The 24,522-nt window shown below is 45.1% G+C and overlaps 1 protein-coding gene across 2 annotated transcripts in view; it reads right to left on the reverse strand.

Annotated features, from left to right (window-relative positions):
* Positions 1-18,909: 18,909 nt before the first annotated feature.
* Nucks1 (nuclear casein kinase and cyclin dependent kinase substrate 1) overlaps positions 18,910-24,522 on the reverse strand; it is a 28,346-nt gene continuing 22,733 nt past the window's right edge. For both annotated transcript variants that reach the window (XM_085688276.2, XM_085688275.2), the window contains exon 7: positions 18,910-24,066. In XM_085688276.2, the coding sequence (XP_085544402.1) occupies positions 23,867-24,066 (200 nt within the window). In that variant the 3' untranslated portion in view covers positions 18,910-23,866. The remainder of the gene's footprint in view (positions 24,067-24,522) is intronic.

Below are 24,522 nucleotides of genomic sequence, written 5' to 3' on the forward strand. Positions count from 1 at the left end.
GCCATAATCAAGACAGGTACTCTACATCCCTGGTGGGCGTGAAGACCAGGGCAAACAGGCCGACTCCAGCTGACCTGTCCACATCCATACTGCGTGCTAGGGACCTGACTGCTGAAGTTGGTAGATTCTTCTGTAAGATTCAGATGGGGTATCTGTCCCGCAGGATGAAGGTCAGATGCCAGTGGAGTGCAGGATGGAGTACTCAGCGGGAACCCCACTTTTCTGTCCCCACCCCCTCATCTGCAATTCTGTGTCGTGGTCGGCCTGGGTCATGGCCCTGCTCTGCTTGTGTAGGGCACCAAGTTCAGCTCTCCTCTATGAGCACTTGCCCCTGGTCCCGCAGCTCTGAAAGGGGACAGAAGGGCGCCCGTTCTGGTTTACAGAATGAGACTTGTTAAGGGCTGTGTGGACAGAAGGCAGTAATGGCTGAAACTCCCAGCGCTCCCGTTGCCCTGGTCTCCCCTGAGTCACATGGGCATTTCTAGAACCTTCACGACCTTCCCAAGCATCAAAGCTGAGAGAGGTGCCGCCTGCAGCCCACGTAGTCACTACCTCTCCAACTGCCCAGGGTTGGGAAGCAAAGCGCTAGTTTTGTGGAAACCAAAACCCACCCTATCTCATTCTTTCCTAACGGCCTTTGGGGTTAAACAGGAAGCCAGGGCCTTATCAGAGATGCAAGCACACCACCCTGGGGGAGGGGGAACTGTGTGAGCCTGCACAGCCATGGCACGTGCCAGCACAACCCTCAGCCTCTTGGGCACAGAAATCTGTCCCGTTGGGAAAATATTCTGCTTTTCCTCTACAGTCTGGTGGGACCCAAGTCATGCTAGTGTAATGAGCAAGGTCCCCTTTGTCTGCCCAGACAGCGTGAGCAGAAAGCCTGAAGCTCATTTAGTGAATGCTCCTGTCTGGGCTTCCTGGTTTTCAAAGTGGCTTTTGTGTGCAACCTGTCATTTGGTTTTTACAGTGACCTTGAGAGACAGGTGTTATTATGGGGCGGAAATGTAAGCTCAGAGGAGCAATGAATTACTTGCCTGGGCTACGGAGCCTTAAGTGCAGGAGCCTGACCTTGTCCTCTTTGCAGACTAGGTCCCCCTCTAAGGAAGGCACCCCAAAGTGAGGCGGGAGACATATACTCTGTCTCTGTTACTCTTTCCTTTCTCTTCCTTAGAGGAAGCAATGCTGTGGGCAATCCAGCCTGGTGCTCCAGACTCCCCAGGTGTGGTGGAAGAGCAGAGAGGAAGAAGGAGGCTCCCGTGGGCATGCGGCTGCCCGAGTCACACTGCTACCCTATGTTCTCACCTCCTAGGCAGCAGCTAGGCTCCTCCTGCTCTCACAGTCTGTCCTGGCACCTTAGCTTAGGCCTGGCCGGAGCCACTTCCCACTGTAGCGTGAGTGTGTACCACAACCCCCTGCCCCAATAAGGCCACAGAGCAACTTCCCTCGATGTCATGGTCTCCGTCAGGCTGGGCATCTCTGTCACACGGAGGATTATTATACACTCCCCAGACACAGAAAGAGAGGCCTGTTATTAGGAGCTGACTTCCCACCTTCCAGAAGCCACCATTTCTCCTCTCCTCTCTAAGAATAATTCAACAGACTGTCTCCCACACAGACTGCAGAGCGGATGTGGGTGGGAGGGTCTCTAGGACAGAGGGCACACAGGGTAACTCCCCGGGGAAGGTCACCTGTATCTTAAAGAGTTGATGTCTCAAAGAAGTGGAGCCACTTCAGCGATCCCACTCCCTGCCTACCGGGGAGGAGGCCAACAGTGACGGGCAGGTCACCCCAGCGACTGCTGTGGAACTCCTCCCCAAAAGTCCAGGAAAGGAGCTGCTCCCTTGGCTGCCTCTTGGCTCCAGGAGGTGGGCACTGCCTCTGGGGACATAGGTGAAGTGAAGCAAGGCCTTTTTAATTCTTCTTCTTTTCCTCTTCGTCCTACCTCTCCTTCTTTAGGTTCTTCAAGACAGGGTTTCTCTGTGTAGCCCTGGCTGTCCTGGAGCTCTGTCTGTAGACCAGGTTGGCCTCAGACTCAGACCTCTGCCTGCCTCTGTGTCTTGAGTGCTGCAGCTGGGGCTCTGGAAAGGGCCCGGTCCCCTGGAGCCATCCTTACCCCTCAGTAGCAGCACACAGACTTTAGACAAGCCCTTGACTTTTTGCCAAAGCCCACATACCTTTTCTGAAATGGGCCAGACAGAAGTTATTTTGGACCCTCATGGTTTCCATAGCCCCTTGCTATGTGCTTATGGCCCAAAAGCAGCCGTAGGTATCCACAGGGAAGGTGATGTCGAGTCTAGTGAGAAGCTGTTACCTGTGGACATTGAAGTTTGACTTTCATGTGTCCCAAAGGGAATCTCTCCCCCTAGTACTGCAAATGGACCAAGGGCCTTGTCCTAGCCAGGAAGGGCTTGGACCCGTCAGCTACACACCTGGCCCTATACACCTTTGATTTTCTTTTTAACCACTTAGAAATGTGAAAAATCAGAGCTGGAATCAGACGGCTTAACAGTTAAGAGCCCTGACTGTCCTTGCAGAGGACCAAGGTTCAGTTCCCAGTGCCCATATGGCTGCTCAAAACTATCTGTAACCAGGCGCTGGTGGCGTACACTTTTAAACCCAGCACTCAGGAGACAGAGGCAGGTGGATCCCTGTGAGTTCGAGACCAGCCTGGTCTACACAGTTCCAGGATGGCCAGGGCTACAGAGAGAAACCCTGTCTCAAAAAAACCAAACCAAATCAAAACCAAAACAAACAAAAAACAACCTATCTATAACTTTAGTTCTAGGAATCCAGTGTCTTCTGATCTTCTTGGGCACCAGGCAGGCTTATGGTGAACATACATACACTCAGGCAAAACACTCAAACACACAAAATAAATAAATCTGGGGGAAAAAAAAGAAATATGAACACTATTCTTTCCCTGTGAACCATGGGACCTCAGTAGTAGCCTGGCCTCAGACTGCGGGGAGAAGTTTCTGGGTCCCCACCCTGCCACCACCCTCTCAGGATGCCAGAGGCCAGCTTCCTTTCGTAAGTGGAAAGTATGACAGCCCTGACTACAGGTATGAGGACGAGCTCCCCAGCCAGCAACCCCGAAACCGTCTCACTCTCTTTAGATAGGCACGTGGACTCGGGTTGAAGCCAGAGCGCATTCATACCGATTTTATTCTTTCACGTACTCGGCTCATCCTTCCCCCGCTCCCCTGAAAACCGCGTGGTAGCAACATCTTCCTTCCAGAGGAGGAAAACTAAATGCAGAGAAGTCCATCCCCTACCTGGGCTTCTGGGCTTCTGGGCTCCAAGACCCATATTTTCTCATAATGTGGGCTTTTCTCAGTCCCAAAGAAATCTCAGGCTGTTCTGTGTCACCCAATGCAATATTTTTTAGGCCCTTTTGTAATCTGGGGGTACACAGGTGAATGAGACAGATGAAGCCCCTACTGACTTGGAGAATACAAAACAAAAACAAAACAAAACTAAAAACCCCACACTCCTGACTTCAGTTGGTATGGAGAAAGTCAAATGGGATGATGAGTGGGTGGGGGAAGAGAGAGGAAGTTTTCGGGGTATTGTTGGAGCTGATCCTAAGAGGCTCCTCCCCTGGGAGATCTAGGAGGAGAGCACTAAGAATGGCAGGTACAGAGGCCCCGAGGCAGGACTGCTTACTAGGTGTGTGAGCTCCAGGAAGAAAGCCAGTCGGAGCAAGAGGAAACAGAAATGGGGTCAGGTGAACCGGCAGAAACCAGCTGGTGTGGATCTCATTCTTCTGTAGCAGGAAGTCCTTCAAGAGGACGTGGAGGAGTGACAGGGTTTAATTCATAGTTTTTAAGGTCACGTTGGGAATTGGGTATTTGGCAGGGCAATGTATCAATACATTCAGTGAAAAAGATGCTGATGGTGACGAGGATGCTGGTAGTGATGAGGATGATGATAATGTTCGAATGAGAATGGTCCCCAGAGGCTCTAGAATTCGTTGCTTGTTGGTCACCAGGGAGTGGCACTATTTGAAAGAATTTGGAGGTGTGGCCTTGTTGGAAAAAGCGTGTCTCTGGTGGTGGGCTTTGAGGTTTCCAAAAGTCCAAGCCAGGCCCAGTGTCATGCTCTCTTCCCGCCACCTGAGGATCTGGATGTAGAACTCCACTCCCAGCTACTTTCTCCAGCACCATGTCTGCTTGTGTACCTCTGGGTTTCCTGCCATGATGATCATGAACTAAACCTCTGAAACTGTGAACCAGCCCCAGTTAGATGCTTTCTTTTGTAAGAGCTGCCAGGGTCACAGCGTCTCTTCACAGCAATAGGACTCTGACTAAGACAGGAGGCAATAGGGATAGGTGCCCAGCCGAATGGTAGATGGACCCACTGGGCCTAATCCCGACTTGTGAATTTCTACTCTGTTTGAAACCTGGTCTGGACTTAGAGAAGTGCCTACGTCCACCTAGCACCCACTGCTTAGGCAGCCTAGGCGCCCGCCCATGTTATCTGTGCTCCAGGCCCACCACCTCTCCCAGTCCGCTTCAGTTCGCCTGCCTCAGCATCTGTGTGACTGGGATGGAGGCCGACAGAACACTAACTGCTGCTCTGGGGCTGGTGGGAGTCCAAAACTATATACATCCTATCTTATTTATCCCCTTTGACCCTTAGGACAGAGATCTGCTCTCCAGATTACGGTTAGGAAGTGGTGTCTCGGAGAGAGTCTCTCTCTAGAATGTGAGAGAGAGCGAGAGTCAGGCCTGCCCCCCAGCCCTGCCCTCACCTCCATCAGTTGTCTGGCATCTGCAGGCCATCTTCACCTTGCCACACATATCAAACGACGTTTTGTTCTCTTACAGTACGAACCACTTTGTGCTAATGATAGCCCCTGTCTTTAGGTCAGTCCTTTTTCAAACTGGGCCTTGATTTTTTTTTTTTTTTTGCAATTACCATAAACCATCCTCATTTTTCACTTTCTCCCTTCCACTTACTGGGACCGAGCTCATTCACTACAGTCACTACCAAGGACTAGTGACTGAGGGTCCATGGTGTGCCGGGGAGGATGCTGTAACTGGATGAAAACCTCAAGGTTGCCAGGCGGTGGTGTCTCACGCCCATAATCCCAGCACTCGGGAGGCAGAGGCAGGTGAATCTCGGTGAGTTCGAAACCAGCTTGATCTTCAAGAGCTTGTTCCAGGACAGTCTCCAAAGCTACAGAGAAACCTTGTCTCGGAAAAAAAAATATCTTAAGGTTATACCACCAGGGCTGGCATCGGTAAGCACATAGTAACTTATAGTACCTTATCTTACCTATCACTAACTTAGGGGGAAAACCCCATGTCCTTCAACAGGTGAGTGGCAAAGCAGATTTGGGTACTCTTTTAGTTAGGATTTAGTTAGAAGAGACACAATGACCTCGGCAATTCTTAAAAGGAAAACATTTAATCGGGGTGGCTTGCTTACATTCTCAGAGGTTCAATTCATTATCATCATGACAGGGACCATGGCAGCTTGCAGGCCGACATGGCGCTGGCTACAACTTGATCAGAAGGCAACAGGAAGTCAATTTTGACACTAGATGGTATCCTGAGCATAGGAAAACTCAAAGCCTGCTCCCACAGTGACACACTTTCTCCAAAAAGGCCATACCTGGTCCCATAAAGCCACAGCTCCTAACAGGGCCCCTCCTGTGAGGCTGTGGGGGCCAATTACATTCAAATCACTACAAGTACTGAGAGATCAGGAATAAAAAGAAAGGAACTACTAATGATTGGTTAGCTATGCAAGGGATTGCATTGAAAGACAAGCATTCCCAGAATCACACGAAACATTTTGTTTAAAAGATTTGTTTTGGGGGCTGGAGAGATGGCTCAGCGGTTAAGAGCACTGCCTGCTCTTCCAAAGGTCCTGAGTTCAGTTCCCAGCAACCACATGGCTGCTCACAACCATCTGTAATGGGGTCTGGTGCCCTCTTCTGGACTGAGGCATACACACAGACAGAATATTGTATACAAAATACATAAATAAATATTTAAGAAAAAAAAGATTTGCTTTTAGCTGGGTGGTGGTGGCACACCTTTAATCTCAGCACTCGAGAGGCAGAGGCAGTTGGATCTCTGTGAGTTCGAGGCCAGCCTGGTTTACAGAGTGAGTTCCAGGACAGCTAGGGGTACACAGAGAAACCCTGTCTTGAAAAACACATCAAAAACATTTGTTTTTATTTATGTGTGTGTGTGTGTGTGTGTGTGTGTGTGTGTGTGTGTGTGTGAGTGTGCCAATGCCCATAGAGTCCTGAAGAGGGCATCAGATCCCAAGAAGTTATAGATGATTCTGTGCCACCCATTTTGGGTGCTGGGATCTAAACCTAGGTCCTCTGGAAAAGCAATCCCTCCAGTCCCTTTGAAACATTTTTTTAAAAGATTTATTTATTTATTATGTATACAACATTCTGCCTCCATGTATGCCCGCACTCCAGAGGAGGGCACCAGATCACATTACAGATGGTTGTGAGCCACCATGTGGTTGCTGGGAATTGAACTCAGGACCTCTGGAAGAGCAGCCAGTGCTCTTAACTACTGAGCCATCTCTCCAGCCCCGCTTTGAAACATTTTGAAACAGAACTCCAGCACTGGAGGCACAGGATATGGGAAATCCTTGGAATGTGTAACATTCAGAACTTGATTCTAGTGATGGATATTCACATTTACATTGTATAGATCTAGAGACGCGCATACAAACACACACACACACACACACACACACACACACACAGGCCCACTCAACTGTCTGAGTGGGAGTGGTGGGTACATCTGCATCAGAGCTGAATCTACATCAGAGCTGGTATCTTGGCTTTGGTATCATATTGTATTTCCACAAACTGTTATCTTTGGAGACACAGGGCAAAGTGTGTGACTGAGCTTTCTAAATAGTTTTTTACCCCCCTTTCCTTCCTCTGTATACCTTGGTATTGGGGAATCAAACCCCGAGGCCAGTGCATGCTAGGTAAGTGCTCTAGTTACTGCTAAGCTAGATTCCAGCTTTCTACATATTTATTGGTTTTCTATGGAGGGGGCCCCCCATGTACCACAGACTGGTCGGAACTCATAGAGATTTACTTGTCTTTGCCTCCTGAATGCTGAGGTTAAAGACATGTGCCACCACATCCAACCATTTTTTTTCTAAGTATGAGAATATACAACTGTCTAAATATATAAAAAAAAATGGTTTTTGAGACAGAGTCTCATGTAACCCAGGCCTTGACTTCTGGTCTCCCAAGTGCTAGGGCTGTAGGTATGTGCCACCATGCCGAATTTGGGCAGTACTGTGGATTGAACCTGTGGCTTTGTGCATCTTAGGCAAGTATTCTATCAACTGAGCTACATGTCCACATTCACAGAAAAATTTTTAATTGAAAAATAAAGTTTGGTTCAGTGGTTGGCTTGTGCAAGACCACAAATCCTGTCCTTATGTTGTTTAAAAAAAATAGAAATAAAAGTTTTTTTGTGAGATCGAGTGATCTGTCCTGGGTATGTGGTCTCTAAAGTCTCCCCGATTCTTCTTCCTGTTTTTGAGGACTCTGGCAGACTGTCTCCTTTTCCTCAGGGAAGAAACTGCTAACTGGTCAGCAAAGGACCATAGATCCACTCCTCTCCCTCATCTTCCACCCCTGTCACCTCAACGTTGGTATTTCGGTTTTCTAGAGAACTGGAAGGGAGGGCTGAAAAAGGAGAGAGCATGCGAGGCATGGGCCCGAGTCTCTCCGAGCTCCGCTCCGCTCCGTGTCCCTACCCCCTAGTTCTTTCTGTCCACAATGGCCCCCCGAGAGTCACATCCTGCTCTGTCCTATCTGTGCTTCCTGTTCCCACAGCTGTCCCTTCTGTCTCCTCACCTATGGCCCCACAGGGACTGTTTTCTAAAACCACCTGCCGGGGACAGCGCTGACCCGGGGAAGCCTAGTGGCAGAGGATGCTCCTGCAAGCCTGTCCTGGGACTTCAGCCAGCGTCACCTGCTCCCCCGCCAGCCTTGTGACCAGGAACTGTCCGCAACAGAGGCAGGGGACAGCTACACTCCAGGCGCTGACAGGCTGAGAATAAAAACTCTGACCTTTTCAGGCGCCCCCTCTGTCGTACAATCTCACCTTTTGCTCGGCTTCTCTGAAACTGCCCACGTCCCAGCTCTGCCCAATGGCAGGTTTGGAAGCTTCTGCAGGCTAAAGGGAGCGTCTCTGTCTCAGTCTAGGCTCCCTGGCAGGGATACGGAAGAGAAACTGCTTCTCTTCCTTCCGTTCCCAGGACTCTCATGAGGAGGGGGCACCAGGGACTTGAGTTTCCCATCTCAGTCCAGAAACTATTTCATTACAGAAGCGTGTAATTTGCCTGGGGAAATGAAAGAAGTGCCAGAAGGAAAGCATCCCCGAGCCCCATAGTCTGCCTTTCTTGTTGGGGTTCAGAATACAGTATCTCAAGAGGAGGGTCCTGGAGGCCTCGGTTGAGGAACTCTCTGCTCCCTGTCTCTCATTCTTCATTTGCCACTGGGGTAAGCTCCGGACACCAGACTTTCTTCCCTCCCTCAAGATGGGCCAGAGATACTGAGGTCCTTTCCCCAAAGGCAGCCCTAACTTGTCAAGGTCGAAGACCCGGACTTCACCTGAGTCCCACTCCACACTTTACAGAGAGGCCAAGGAGAACCTACGCAGCCTTGCTGGGTCCTTCTTGTTTGTCATTATGTTCACCATTTTTCTACATGTCTGTCCTTCTTCATCAACTCAACATAAAAATAGTTTCCCCTGAGTCTTGGGTCTTCAGTCTAAAGGGCCAAATGTCACATCAAACTTTGATTACATAAATATAATTTCTTCCATTAACTCGCCTTTGTTTCAGTAAAGGGCAGGGACGGCGGTCAGCCCTTTCCTACTGACACTATTTTTTACACACACACACACACACACACACACACACACACACGGGTTGTGGACACATGGACTGTGGGGCGAACCCTCTGGCGGTGGTACACCGAGAGCATGCTATGTCAAAATGCAAATGTGGACCAGCCAGCACAGCATTTCAAACTGGCATGGATAGCTGGGGTGAGGCGGGGAGCTGCAGTGGTCCATATGGGAAGCAAAAGGCTTCCCTTGGGCTCCTCTAAGTTGGGTATGGAAAGTAGAGGCCAAGTGCTGGGATTCTTCTCATCAGCCAGTTCTCCCCCTGACTCTTAGAAGAGGCCCCTGGAACAAAAGCATCAGCTGGCTAGGGGGAAATCCCAGGAAGCTATTAGGTGGATAGTTTTCACCTCAAGGCAGCTTTGTACCCTGGGGACATTGATGTGTCTGGAGATATTTTTTTTTTTATTATACCATGGGGGAGGGCTGTTGCTGGCACCCAGGGAATGTGGAGGCCAAATAAGCTGCTAAGGCACCCTTCAACACAGGGCAATGCCCCCAGCTCCTAGCATAGCCTCCCCCCACCCCGCATACGGCACAGGCCCCCAAGAGACAGCCAAAGTCGGGAGACCCTGATCTAGAGAAATTAATCGTTCTGAGATTTCAGTTCTGAATTTCTCCTTGCTCCCCCATTCTAAAATGAGGAATGAGCCAAGTTAGATTCCCAGCATTTAGGAGGCTGAGACAGGAGGATTGAGAGTTTGGCACTCTGTAATCTCTATAGGAGCCAGAGGTACCTAAAATGATATTGATGGGCTATCCCTACTGTAGCCTGTTCCACAAGACTCAGGCTCAGCTAGTGTCCAGCAAAAGAGAAGTAAGAGCTTGTGGGATTCTCCCATGAGAACCCGCCCACCCTTAACGCTGCACTCCAGCATCAGAGAAAGTGGGGAGGGGGACCCAGGTAGGAGCTCATGACGATGTGTTCCTTACCAGAGTAACTCGGGGGTTACTAGTTATCTGCCAGGCCCCCCTGTTTACCATCCATGGACCCTAACCGGGAAGGTCTGGCCAGCCATGAGAATCTGGGGAGGCAGGCCTGGCTTGTGCCATTCCAAGATTCTAGGACATTCGAAGACCTTTCTCTGGATCACTCACACGTATAAAGATGTATTGAAGGATCTTATTTACCTGGTGGTTCTCAGGATGAGTACAGACAGGCAGTGCCTAAGGCAAGGCATGCAGGAGGCCTGAGGAGCACCGAGTGGGCAGCTGAGTCCGTGCTGGCACTCCCTCTCACTGATTTACCTAGATTACGCCATCATTCCACCCTGAGAGAAAACACTCCGAAAGACAGCTTCCCTGCGCAGCAAGAATGAATGGCATGGTGGCTCAGCAACTGCTCCTTGCTTCTGCTCCGGATGGGCCATTAACCTCTCATGCCCCCAGGAGAAAGCCTTCTGTGAGCCTTTGCAAGGTGTTTTATGTGTGTTTCTGCCAGCCATGTTAAGATGCTGCAGACAGCTCACAGCTGCAGAAACTGGAGCTCAGGGAGGAAGTGTCTTCCCGAGGCTGGTTAGTGGAGAGCCGGAGCTCAAATCCAGGTCCCTGATCCTCCCTAAGTTTTTACCGGAGTAATGCTCCTTTCATGTAGCCTTTGGTTACCTGGTGCTTCTGCCAGAAGCTATTCTGGTACACAAACAAAAGGAACCAAATTGCAATCGATCCCTTTTGACTTTAGTCAATAAATATTTGCCCAGTGTTGGGGTGTCAGGCTATATCAGGGGGCACATTGTTTAACTGTCTCTAGATCCCAGTTTTGTCCTCTTGAAGTCAAGGACATCCATGGTAAGGATTCATGAAGTGGGAACTACTGTTATCTCTAAGACTCGGTGTGTTAGGAGAACACGGTGACAGCCCCATGAGGATTTAGGCTATTCCAGATAATTGTGTGCTCTGAGCGCCACTCTCGAACATGACCATCTGTGGGTTTTTGTTTGTTTGTTTGTTTGTTTTAGTTTTTGGAGACAGGGTTTCTCTGCGTAGCTTTGGAGGTTGTCCTGGAACTCGCTCTGTAGACCAGGCTGGCCTCGGATTCGCAGAGATCCGCCTGCCTCTGCCTCCCGAGTGCTGGGACTAAAGGCGCGCACCACCACCGCCTGTGGTTTCTAAAGGCATTTGTTCAGTTGTCTTCTAGAGTGGGAGAAGGAATCGAAACAAGGCCTGAATCTGTAGGAAGTCTAATAGCAGGCGGGATTTTTGGTAGGTATGGGCATGTGCTTGTTATACATGCATGGTGTATGCTCATACATTTCCAGAAGAGTGTCCCTGTGCACACACATGTCACTCAGAGTAGAACATCAGGTGTCTTCTGTCACTCTCTGCTTTAGGGTTGCCCTGAACCAGATGTTCACCCTTTTAGTTAGGCTGGCTCTACGTGTCAACGTGGCTCTGAGACCCAATGCTGGGGTTACAGGCATGTTCAGCTTTTTATGTGGGGACTGGGTATTCAAACTTTGGTCCTTGTGCTTACAAAGCAAATGCTCTTACCTATGGCGCCAACTTCTCGCTCTCTTAAGACTTACGTGTGTGTGTGTGCGTGTGTGTATGTGTGTGTATGTGTGTGTAGGTACTCATATGGGTACTCATGGAGGGGACAACTTTTTGGAGTCTGTTCTCGTCTACCACATGAATTCATGAGGGAATGAACGTAGGTGGTCAGACTTGACAGCAAGCACCTTTAGTCACTGAAACATCTCACCAGCACCGAGGTTTGTTTGGTTTTTAGGGTCTCAGCCAGACATTGGTGGCACATGCCTTTAATCCTAGCATTTAGGAGCAGAGAAAAGTGGATCTCTGAGTTTGAGACCAGCCTGGTCTACAGAGTACATTCCAGGACGGCCAGGGCCACACAGAGAAACCCCATCTCAAAAACCAAAACCAAACACAAAGAAACAAACAAGACAGGGTCTCATTCTGTAGCCCAGGTTACCCTAGAAATCACTATGGAACACACAGTGGCCCCAAACTTGTAGCTTCTGCCTCGGCTTCTGGAGTGGTGGGGTGACAATTATGAACCAGCGACAGTGCTCTCTTAGTAGACAGGATTCTTGAGTCACAGGATAAAAAGCAGGAGTCAGAAGAGGTGTGTGACGGAGCCACAGACGAGAAACAGGTTACTTCTATCCTTGGTGACTCCAACAGATGAAATATTTGAGAAAAAAAATTAATTACTTCCAGATCAGAGAGATGTCTCAATGGGTAAAGACACTTGCCGTGCAGGACTAAGGACCTGAGTTCAAGCCTCAGAACCCATGTAAAGGTTGAGAGAGAGAGCTCACCCCACAAAGTTGTCCTCTGACTTTCATATGCATGGGTGGCATGCGAGCACACAATAAAAAATAAAACTTTTGCCAGGAATGGTAAGTGAAGATGCAGTGGTAAGATTTCACTGGTGCCGCTAAACAAGCCATCAGCTCATGAGACCGTACCTGCCTGTGTCAGTCACCTCACTCGGGCAAAGGTGGTGCGGGTGGTGAAGAGGAGCAGGGGGAGGATGGAGGAGGAGATGGTGAAAATTTAGTTCAGTTGATCCTTGGGTGTACTTTATATTGGAAGTGGCTGTCAGAATCCACTGGGGGACTTGTTAAACCCGAACCTCTAGGTCCTATGCCTAGTTTAGAATTTAGTAGGTCAAGGCAGCACCCAGGATTTTACTTTTCAGACCAGTTTCCAGCTAAGGCTGAGGCTACTGGCCAGGGCCATGCTTGGAGAGCCCTGATATAAAGTATTCGATGGACAGCCAGAGTATCAATTTGCAGCATCTTCCTTAGTACTTCGCTCCCCAACTGCTCTGCTCGGCCTTGTGGCTTAGAAGAGATGAATACGCTTAAGTTCCAAACTTTATCCTGAATTGGGTGTGGTAACATGCACCCCAAATTCTAGCCCGATGGAGGCTGAGGCAGCTTGGGTTACTGTCTGAGGCAAGACCTGTCTCAAAAAGAAAAGGAAAAGAAACACTAAACACTAAACACTGAGAATCAGTTCTAAAAGAACAGAGAGCCAATCCTAGGAGAAGAATACTATCCTAACTATCCTAGTTTTCAGCTTTTTTTTTTTTTTTTTTTTTTTTGGTACCACACTCTTAATGGGAACAAAAATACAGTTCTCACGACCTTAAATACTGACACTTGTCCAAATGTCTAGTGAGGGGAAGTGTGTGTCATGCACATTAACGGAACTCAGTGATAGCAACTGAGCAGAGAAAACTGAAAATTTGACGAAAGCCAAAACGAACAACCAGATAACACAAGAGGAACTTAGGACTTCTGGGAGTTATCTGTCTAAAAAGCACAGATGATGCTTACATTGATCTGATGGAAGCGCTGATTACGTGATAACAGGTTCCTGACTAACCGAGTATGTATATAGGCTGAGCATTGCCCAACAGACATAGATCAAATGCTTTCCTATCTGTTGAAACTGGGTCTTTGTTCTCTGCAGATTGAAGAACTCGTGGGGAGGAAGGCATCCATCTTGTAGTTTGCTTCTGGGTTCAGCTGCCAAAACACTATTAGTCATAAAAGGACTCATGATTGCGCTCCAGAACAAGCATTTTTCACGAGCTTTTAGTATTTGAGAACATGGGGCATTACACTTCATCAGTTAAATGGTTCTGCCGCTGACTGTGGACCACTTTTGTATCTTCCTTTCTGTTTAAATTCGAGGCAAAGACACCAAAACATGGTCATTTCACATACCCAAAATGCCATTTTTCCCCATTGCTAGGGATTGAACCCAGGCCCCCACACGACACAATGATCAGCAAGTGAACTCTACTCCACCCCTTGACAAGTATTCCTAATCTATTTTGCAGACTCAGATCAACATTCTCCCATTTGAATGTACTTAATAACTAGGAATACAGTTTGGGATCACTGGGTAAAATTCCTTTTTCTTATAAGAAGCTGAAAAGATGAACACCAATAGTTCTTGTATTCACACTAAGGAAGAACAACCCCAAACTCCACCTCAGTAGTTAGTGCAGGTGACTTGGTGCTGCTGTCGTTCTTTCCCTTAGACCACCCTACTGTGGGCCTGTTAAAGATTACTTTTTACAAGTGTGCTCGTACTAATAAATAACTCATTTATCCCTGAGACAGTGCTCAAGGCTTTGTGTTGCAGGAGTGGGGTTTTGGACTCCAGGCTGCCTTTCCCGGAGAGAGCTGTTGTGTGAAGCTGGTGGATCTACAATGCTGCCAGCAATGGTGTGTAGACAGAGCCTGTGCTCCGGCCTCCCTACTGCTACAATGTCCCTTTGAAGAAGAGAAACAGTCCCTTATTATCCTTACTGTAGGAGGGCAGGGGAGTGGAAGGGTGGAGAGGCCGGTGACTTGCCCAAGATCTTCCTGTAAACTTATCTTCCGACTTACCAAAATCAGTCACAAAACAGAAAAAAACCCACCAAAAAACCAAAAAAACAGCTACAAAGTTGAAAAGAAAAAAAGATCAGCCACAAAACAGAAAACAACAACAAAATACCCAGCCACAAAACTTTGCTGAGTGACAGGTGTGTATGAGTTGGGGAATGTGAAGTCATGAGCACCCTGCGAGGCTCCACTGCCCCAATACTTGCTTGTTTCTGTGCCGCTTAGGTCAGTTCCCTGGGATAATATAGTTGTCTATCTTGAGCTTTAGTTCCTTAAGACAAAAGTTATGGACATGCCAATTTTCGGAGATCTAAACTGCTCTTAAGCTGGTTTCTGTCAAGAAATATAATGTACCGCTCATTTTAGTAGTTTGTGTGTGTGCACGCATGTGCACCTGCACACAGCTGGTGTGTTAGAATATAGTTGCCACAGTCAATAAAAACTGCCTGCCAATTCTGAGGAATGGGCTTTCTAGGAACGGCTGTCCCCACTGCCTGGCATTGCTAGTGTGTCCCCACTCTAAGTTTCCCAGAGCAAGTGCCTCAGACTGCTCAACAGTGTTGACTTCTAAAGAAGGGTAAGTAGTAGGCTTTATTGCTCCAAGGGTGTGGGTGGGGAAAGAATCAAGGAATACTGGGTGTGAGAGGTGACCTGCTTCGCTGATGGCCCAACACTGACCCATTGTGCAAGGTCAAGGACAATACCCACACTCTTGAACTAGATACCGTCTTTATCCTGCATACCTGAAGCCGGACCAGCATTCACAATAGAGCTTTGGAATCTAAGCTCTACATTGTTCCCGGTTTACAAGGAAATGCTGTTTATCTTGTACTCGGGCCAATTGTGTGGCTTTCTACAGGACAGCTGGCTCCCCATCCACCTCCAGGAGACTGGTTCATAGCTAAACAATGTTAGTTGTCTCAGAAAAATCTAAACCTATGGAAAACAAATGGTCATTCACAAAAACAAGGGAAGGAAACAAGAAATAGTGGCAAATAAGGCCAGAAGCAGGAGAAAAACAAAGAACACTCAGCCTGTAGTTGGGATGAGACACGCAGTAGATACAAAGTTAAGGTACCAATTTCAGGTGACGATCCAAGATCAAACGTCAGGGCTAGGTGTGGTAGCGGCACAGGCCTTTAATCCCAGCACTCAGGAGGCAGAAATAGGTGGATTACTGAGTTCAAGGCCAGCCCAGTCTACAAAAAGAATTTCAGGCCAACCAAGGCTACATACTAAGACCTTGTAAAAGGCAAACAAAACAAATACAACAAAATAAACAGAATGTCAACTGAGTCTTACATAAGAGCTTTGTTACTTCACTATTTTTAATTACTTTGGCAGTAAAATCATGTATTTATTTTTTCTGTGCTCAGTATTTTTACTCAGTTCGGTTAAATCAGTGAATTGCTGGGTTGGAGGGATGATGCCTCAGAGCACTTCCAGAGGAGCTGACTTCAATTCCCAGCAATCACGATGCTCACAACCATCTAGAATGGGATCTGATGTCCTCTTCCAGTGTAAACTCATCCATGTAAATAGAGCACTCATACACATAACGAGTAAATCTTAAAAAAAAAAAAAAAACCGAGTCAACTGCAGAGCCCCAGAACAAGGATCTGGTAAGTGCCACTGCCAGCATGCTCTATTAAAGACCAGTGTTTCAAAACTTACTTTTGGTTAAGTATTTCACCAAACATTCAGATACATAGGGGTAAGGATCACCTCTCGTCAGCTACGATTACAAACTGGTAGTCATTTTCCCCTAAAATTTCTGTTTTGGTTTCTCAGGACAGGGTTTCTCTGTAGTTTTGAAGCCTGTCCTAGAATTAGTTCTGTAGACCAGGCTGGCCTTGAACTCAAGAGATCTGCCTGCTTCTGCCTACAGAGAGCTGGGATTAAAGGCGTGAGCTACCACTGCCTGGCTCCCCTAAAATTAAACCATCATTTTTCTTGGATTAATAACTTCATTCACCTGCCCTGGTCTCTTACAGTCAGGAACACATAGACTACCTATTCCTGTTGCTGTCAAAGATGGGGAAAATACAATTAGACACAACATTCCACCTCAGCCAAAGAAGGGTCTTTTTCTTTTTCTCTCATTCTTTTTTTCTTTTTCAAGACAGGATTTCTCTGTAGCTTTGGAGCCTGTCCTGGAACTAGCTCTTGTAGACCAGGCTGGTCTCGAACTCAGAGATCCGCCTGCCTCTGCCTCCCGAGTGCTGAGATTGAAGGCGTGCGCCACCACTGCCTGGTATCTTTCTTTTTTAAAATTTTTCTTTTTCCTTTTGTTTTGGAGACAGGGTTTCTCTGTGTAGCCCTATCCTGGAACTAGCTCTGTAGACCAGGTTGGTCTTGAAGTCAGAGATCTGCTTGCTTCCGCCTCCTGAGTTAAACATGGATTAAAGGCATGCACCACAATCAACTCCATTAGTGTCTTTTTTTTAAAATATTTTTTTATGGTTTATTTAACTTTATCTTATGTGCATTGGTGTGAAGGTGTCAGGTCCCCTGCAACTGGATCTTCAGACAGTTGTGAGCTGCCATGTGGGTGCTAGGAATTGAACCCGCGTCCTCTGGAAGAGCAGTCAGTGCTCTTAACCACTGAGCCATTTCTCCAGCCCCTATTGGTATCTTTAAAATTATTTTTTGTTTTTACATGTGTGAGAGAGAGAACACATGAGGAAGCACATGAGTACAAACGCTTGGAGCAAGTTACAGGCAGTTTTGAGCCAACTGACAGAGGTGCTGGGAACTGAACTTGGGTTCTCTAGAAAAACAACGTTCTTAACCACTGAGCCATCTCTCTAGCTCCCAAAGAGGTGTCTTTCTTATATGCTTTAACAGAAAGGGCAAATATGGGTGTACACACTCCCAGCCATACTTTAAAACATTACTGATTAATTACACATGTATACACACACACTTTCTTGTTGTTCCTTGGATATCTTATAAATCTTCATTCCAGTGCCTGTGCAGAGCACTAAGTCAAGGCAAACAATCATTTCCAACATTTCATTATCACACTTAAAGTAACTATTTGCTTTACTAGGCTGAACCCTGGCTATACCCTCTAGCTCCCTGTCCACAGAATTAGCACAGCTTGTATTCCACAATGTTTGTCCAGAACTTCACAACTGCAACAGGGAGCACACATTTTTCCTGGCAGTGGCCCAGCCAAAGCATGTCAGAATGGGTAGCTGTACCCTGGGCTGAGAGAATAGAGGAAAGAGAGACATGCCTTCAAGATCAAGGAGTGGCCAGCTACCACATTTTCTCAAGAACAGGGATCTGTGTTTTGTTGTTTGAATAGTTGTCAGTGCTGACACCTTCAGAATGGAGGACAGCTGCAAAAGTCAACACTTGTTTCAAAACTGGGCCAAGAGTTCACAACTGAGTTTTGAAACCTCAGTGCACACATTCATTTCAGGACGCTGTCTGCAAAGCTTCAGAATTCTATGTGGGGAACAGCACAAGAGAAAGTATGCATAAATCAAGAGACCCTACTTCCTGTTTAAAACCCCGAAGATTACTGCTGCATGCTCCAATGGACACACTGATCACAGACTGTAACAGAGGTGGCAGGCTGTGCTGATTGACAGACACAGAATCTGAAAATGAGCCAGGGAGAGCAGGCATGCCACAGGCTTTGTTGACAAACACTGCCCTCTACTGGCAGAAGACAACTGTGTAGTCAAGCTGTTTTCAAAAGCCATCTTTGACACAGCGTCTATTATGTACCTCTGGATATCTAAGAACTTGTCTTTTTCTGACCTCAGCTGGCACACACATGTGATATACATGCAGGCAGAACACTCATACACATAAATCCTTAAAAATTATACAGAAAACAGCTTTAATCTGGTGTATACAACTCCAGTAAGAATAAAGTTTGCTAGGCTGTGGTAGGCTCAAGCTTTTCACCCCAGCACTAAGGAGGCAGATCTGAGTTTGAGGCCAACTTAGTATACAGAGTGACTTCTAGGACAGCCAGAGCTATGTAGAGACCCTACTTAAACATATACATAATAGTTACAGTAAACACTTGGTTATTGCAAGTAAGAGAAAAACTTGGAGGTATGTGTGAAATGCCCAAATAGCTGGTCTCAGACCAATTCTAAAGAGGGAGCACGCACCATGTTCCCCATTCCAGCACACTGCTGCCAGGTCTATCGTTCTTTACCTTTGGAAAGGGTATTTTTCCTTGAGAATGCAATTATGTCAATAGCTTGTCTGGTACTATCTGTTACAAGATGACAGCGTAGTTCTGGGGGGGTGTTTGGCACTGTACAGAAATGTGTTCTTTGAGCATAAAAAACACTAACTTTCATTATATATCTGACTGTTGAACTTTAATTGCCCTTCTCACTCTGGAGACAAACTAGGGATTCCCACACATCTAACCCCTGTCAAGCAAAAATCAGCCTGTCTTTTAGTTCAACGTTCCAACCTATTGACTTCTGAGTCAAGATAAGTGTTCTTTTTTTCGACACAGGTGGTCACTAAACAACTTGGGAAACAGCTGTACATCCTTCAAGTCAGATGAGTAGTTATGGGCCATGGTAACTGCTGCACAAGAGGCAATGTAGTTGCTTTGAATATCTCAAGAAGCACACAGAGCACACATCTGGGTTACAAAAGCCCTTTTATAAAGCCATTTTAAAACAAAACAAACCAAAAGGTTTATAAAAGAAAAGATACAGAAAATAACTTGCTTGATATGTCCCCCAAAAGAGAAAAAAAATAAAGGGGACAATGCCAACATGCTCAACAATAAGGATTCTTTTCCTTTTTTTTTTCTTTCTTTCTTTTTTTTAATACAAAATACAAGCAAAGGATACACGCACTTAAAACGAAGTTCAGGAGAAGACAGCAGTCCTGGAAATCCTCCAATCAGAGCAAAGCAAGAGTTTCTTTTTGTTTATGTAGATACATACAGACTGAGAGATGTGAAAATGAAGAATCACATTAGACCATCACACGATTCTACCAATGCATGTTGCATCTGTAATTCACAAACATGGTCACTTCAACTCGGTTTCATTTAAATTAAAGAAAAAAACTTTAAATAAAGTGGTTACATTCAAACTTTAACTTCCTTAGTACCATGCTGCCTATTTCAGCACTGCTAAGGTATTGCAAGAATGCCCAACCCTCTGATGTCTGATGATGTGTCTAGCCACACCGCAACATGAAAAAAAAAAAAAAAAAAAAAAAAAGGATGCCTGGCCTGGCTCTCAGCCCACAGCCTAAGATAGGCTAGTTCTCTGATCCTTCCTGCTCAGAACATGAAAGATTATGGACTAGTATCAAGGAAGACTGGGAGTTTTTAGAACTGGCAAATGAAGTCTAATAGATAAATCAAGGCAAACAATTACTGAGATTGTGGCTGCTATGTAACCTGGCAAGTCATGCCTTGCAGGAATGAAGCATGTATGCTGCAACATGTTCAAATGGTAAACTGACTATGTAGAGCTCTTATTTACAAAATCTTGTAACAAATACTTCCAGAGAAAAAAGGAAAAAAATTCACTAACTTCCAGAAGATAAAGGTTTAATTGCTAGACATTTACAAACACACACTCACACATATCCACACCCACACCACACTTCAGGATTTTATACATGTTATTTTTAGGGCATGACTGAGTACTATACTCCCCACCCCACCAAAAAAGGAAGAAAAAAATTCCAATGTACCCTCCCCCCAAATCTAGAAAACCCTCCCTCACCCAATATACAAAGTGTCTGCACAACTGTGGTGCTCTACAGCCATATAGAGCATGCTCAAACAGATGTCACTGGTTCAGTTACTCATTGGCATGGCAACAGATAGGCATATGGAACCCCCTCCCCGATAGTGGTTATTACAATCAGCACCACTGTTAATTAGGCTTTAAACAAAAGTATAATGCATGGATTTGATATTCAAAAATCATGTATTTTGTTTCTAAGACAAAAGGAAAATGAGAGTGAAACAGGAACATGGCTACTGACAGCTTGACATACTCAAAAAACAATAAACTCCCCATTATCAAGTAATTCAGCAGCTTCCTCCAGAGAAAAAAAATGACAATACTCCACCCTCAAGAGCAACCAGTGACTGTAACTTTCCCTACCCCCTGGTAGGAAGCCTGCACTGCTTGTTCTGACCTCTATCTACAAACCGCATGAGGAGCCTACCTTGGATTTTTTCCTACCCATTCACAGGCGGGAACTTTTTTAGTGTAGCTTCCGATGCTACAGGTAAAGAAGGTAAAGAGAACTGTTCTAACAGGCACTCACTCTACAACACCAACAATACTTTCTGTTGCTTCTAAATTCTGCTCTTGCAGCAGCCCTAAACCTGAGTTTGTTTACACAATTCTCCTCTCTCAACCTGTAGGCCAAAAGTTCACTTGTCACCTGCATGTTCATAAAAATAAAAACCTATCTTAAAAAAGTGTCACCTGTCATGGTGGCATTATTCCCAGCAGTGTTAAGAGTGGAAGGGGTAGGAGGTCTCCCAGCCAGGCTACATAGTAAAACCATATTTAAAAGAAAAAGTCAAGTTTAGCTGACTGTATCTATTAAAAATCTTACTAGATTATAACCTCAAAATCCATTACTGACTTGTTATCTGGAAGAAAATGATATTTGAAATAGTACCAAATAGAAGACTGAAATAAAACTTGTTCTGAAAAAACAAACAAATAGGAGTTTAAATGAGGCAGCCTGGGGTACACAAAATGCTGTGTTTTGTTTTGTTTTCTAAAGAAAAGGCATTTGTAGAGGAGTCTCTTACCACTCTAGAAGAAATATCCTACCATTAGTTTTTAAGGTTAATTCTGAGTGGGAGGTATTTAAAATATATCCTTTGGGTCCCCTCTCCAAATCTATTTGAAGTGGAGGGTTAAAAGCAGCAGTAAGTACCACTGGGTGAGACAGAGGCTACCATTTCTGGCTGGGAAAGAGAAAGGCTTCAAAAAGAGCCTCAAGAGAACTAGACTGTAGTGTTAGTCAGCAGAGCTGCTGTAATCTGTTGGAGGTAAACCTAGAAGAGGTTAGGTAACAGACAAGCACCTTCAAATGAACATCCCCATTTCCTGAGCACTGCGAAGCAAGACAGTGAATACATTGCCACCTTACTATAGGCACACAGGGGAGAGAAAGAGAGAGGAAAAAAAAAGACAGTAAGCCACAGAGGTGCAAAGGGCCAGTCATTAAGGGCTTATAGCTGTGACCTATCCTGATGTCTTTATTAGACCTAACTGCTAAGCACCTGTTTCCAGTTGAGTCACATTAAATGTCTTCCTATTTGCATGCATGATTTCAAGGAAGACCAGTGTTACAAACAACTAAAAAAAAGTGAAAGCAAAGGTCATTCAGCGCCTGTGTGCTCACTTGAGACACCAATCAATCTAATAAGCCTGTGATTAGAAAACATATTTTTCAGTCTAATTAATTAGCTAAACAAGAAGCCCAAACAGACACAAGTAATCTACAAGACAGTATTGTTTCTCAATTATAGGTAGATAAAAATCAAAGATGTTAGTGCAGATTAATATACTAAAGAGATTTTAAAATTTCCATGAAACGTAACCTAAGAAAAGCCCAAATGTCACTAGGAATGTAAGACTGAGTTGTAAGCCCCTAAAAGGGAGAGATGCCTGGTGGAAACGATGGTGAGTCTCCTCTTTGAAGGATGGGTACACCTGAGCAAGCCCACTAAAGCAAACAGATCTGTAATATCTCATTACACAGCTCACAACTATTCCATTACACAATACAATAAAGCAACTGTTTATGTTCAAGTCTCTATTTTTGGCCATATTTAATACTCATTTATTAACAGTGCAGGGTTGAAATGACTCTCTGCCACTGGGTATTTTATTTATTTATTTTATTTATTTTAAAGCAGATCTAAGAATGTTCTTTAAAGTGTCTTAAAAACCCGAGTAAAAATATTTCTTAAATAACCCTTTGTCCTAAGAACGCCTATAAGAAAATGACATTGTCTGAGACAAACATGTCACTTAAAAAACACAAAAGCAGAATACTGAAGGAGCAAATTTAGCTTAAGTGCAGAAAAATATACAGAAATTAATTCCACTAAATCTTTAATTTAGTAGCGTAATAGGATCCCTAAGTTTTGCTTCTATTGGTGCATGGGATCTGACTGTGGAGGATCAAACCTATAGATCTATGTCCTGATGCTCTGTTAAAGTGTCTAGACTGTTATCAGTGGCACATAGGCACCCTAAAATACAGTTCACTCATCCTGTTGAGGCTCAGGCTCTTGCTTTGAGAAACACAAACAGTAAGGAGGGGTCAGAACAACTAAGTAGTAAAACAATTCCACAGGATGGAAGCAGCATTTAACACACACTCCCATGCTGTTAGTAATGAAAACAGTATTCCACGGTTGAACTGCGAGATTCTGAAGTAGCAGGACAAAGTTGTGAGACGTGTATCATAGTATGCTACTACAAAGAAAAGATTTAAATATCAAAAGGAAATCAATTCTATCCCCAAACAAAACTAACAAGGTTCATGGGCCCTTGAAAACACATTTATAACATAAAAGATCTTCAATTACCTGTATTTATAAAGGATGAATCTCAATCCTTTGTATCTGAGCTTCACATTAACTCAAAACTTTATTTGCTTAAAACTCTAACATCATCAGCCTGTGAAGAAATGCTCCGTGAGGTGTACACTCATCTTGTCATCCAAATTCTAGGGAATCTCTGTTTAATTTTCTGATCATTGGTAAAACTCTATCCAAAAAACAGGATATGTATATATTTAAAAAAAACATGAATCAATGAAAACATGAATGAAATATGAAATTAAAAATGATTTTGGCTTCTGGTGGCCCATTTTTAAAAAGGACTGTTATTGAGACAAAAGAACCACTGGCTCTTGAGTCTCTTTGAGAATAACACAGTACAAAATAAGAAAGCCCACATTTCCAGAAAAGCTCCAGGAAGTCTATTCCCTCCACACCCAGGAGATAATGTGAGTAGTCTGAGTTAACAGCCCAGAATTCATGTTCACCTCCCAACTGCCTCATCAGTTAAGTTTAGAGTCATGATTCTTTGACACGTACAGTTTAGACATATAAGCTCATGTTAAATGATAAATGGTCAGTCAAAGGTACAGGAAAAGAAAGAACAATAATTTTCAACTAAAACCTTTCTAGTTTTGATTACTGTTCAAGTTGCTATTCTTTAGCAAAAAGCAAAGTTTCCATAGTGTCCATCTCAAATCTTATTGCTTTACAGCCGTGGGATTCTTAACCTCCATTAAAAATACAAGGATGAAGCAGTCAACTCAGTGATTAATTGACATGGCTTTCATTGGGAGAAGGGGAGGAAGGGATTGGCAAAGAAAAAAGACCATTAGACAAAATGGCAACTTAAACATTTCAACATACAATGGTTTTGAGAGTGAGATAAATATAGAGATAGATATAGAAAGAAACAATATTTTAGACAAATGAAATAGCACTGAAAGCCCATGAGTCAAGCCACAGCCCAAATCGTGTCCTACGTAGGTTTCCTTTTTTGTTTTTTGAATAAAATCTCTCCCCAAACATCACTTTTAATCTTCCCCAGATGGGGCTTCATCTTCAGACCCTTCATCTCCAGACTTCTCAAGTGCGGGGCTTGCAGAAGTCTTCTTTTCTGGAGGGCTTTCTGCTTCCTCATCCTCTTCTTTGGGAGAAGGAGTTTTATCCTTTGATGCCTTTGAAGCTGTGGGGCGACCCACTTTTCCTTTGCCTTTCACTGGACTTGGCGTCACTGAAATACAGAAAGTAACAATTTGGAGACAGAAAGAGAAAAAAATGCCTTTGAAAATTAGCTACGGGAGCGAGAGAGAGAGAGAGAGAGAGAGAGAGAGAGAGAGAGAGAGAGAGAGAGAGAGAGAGAGAGAGAGAGAGGGCTCAGCGGTTAGTTCAATCCCCAGCACCCTCATGAAGACAACTGCTTGTAACGCCAACACTACCTTCACACAGCTATGCATGCAGGCAAAAACATCAAAGGCACACACAAAAAAAGCAAGAAAAGTAATAAAAAACAGCTACAAAATAAACGTCTGTAAGTATAAAAAATAATCCCACCTCACTAAAAAAAGAAACATAGAGTCCATAGAGAAAAATATATTACTCCTAAAGAGGATAATGTAACATTCTGAGCAGAAATTGGAACCAAACAGCTTTTGGACTTCCATCATCCTCTACAGTATGAAAAGTTTAA

This window comes from Myodes glareolus, chromosome 5, assembly GCF_982192425.1.
Source record: "Myodes glareolus chromosome 5, mMyoGla1.1, whole genome shotgun sequence".
Taxonomy (NCBI): domain Eukaryota; kingdom Metazoa; phylum Chordata; class Mammalia; order Rodentia; family Cricetidae; genus Myodes; species Myodes glareolus.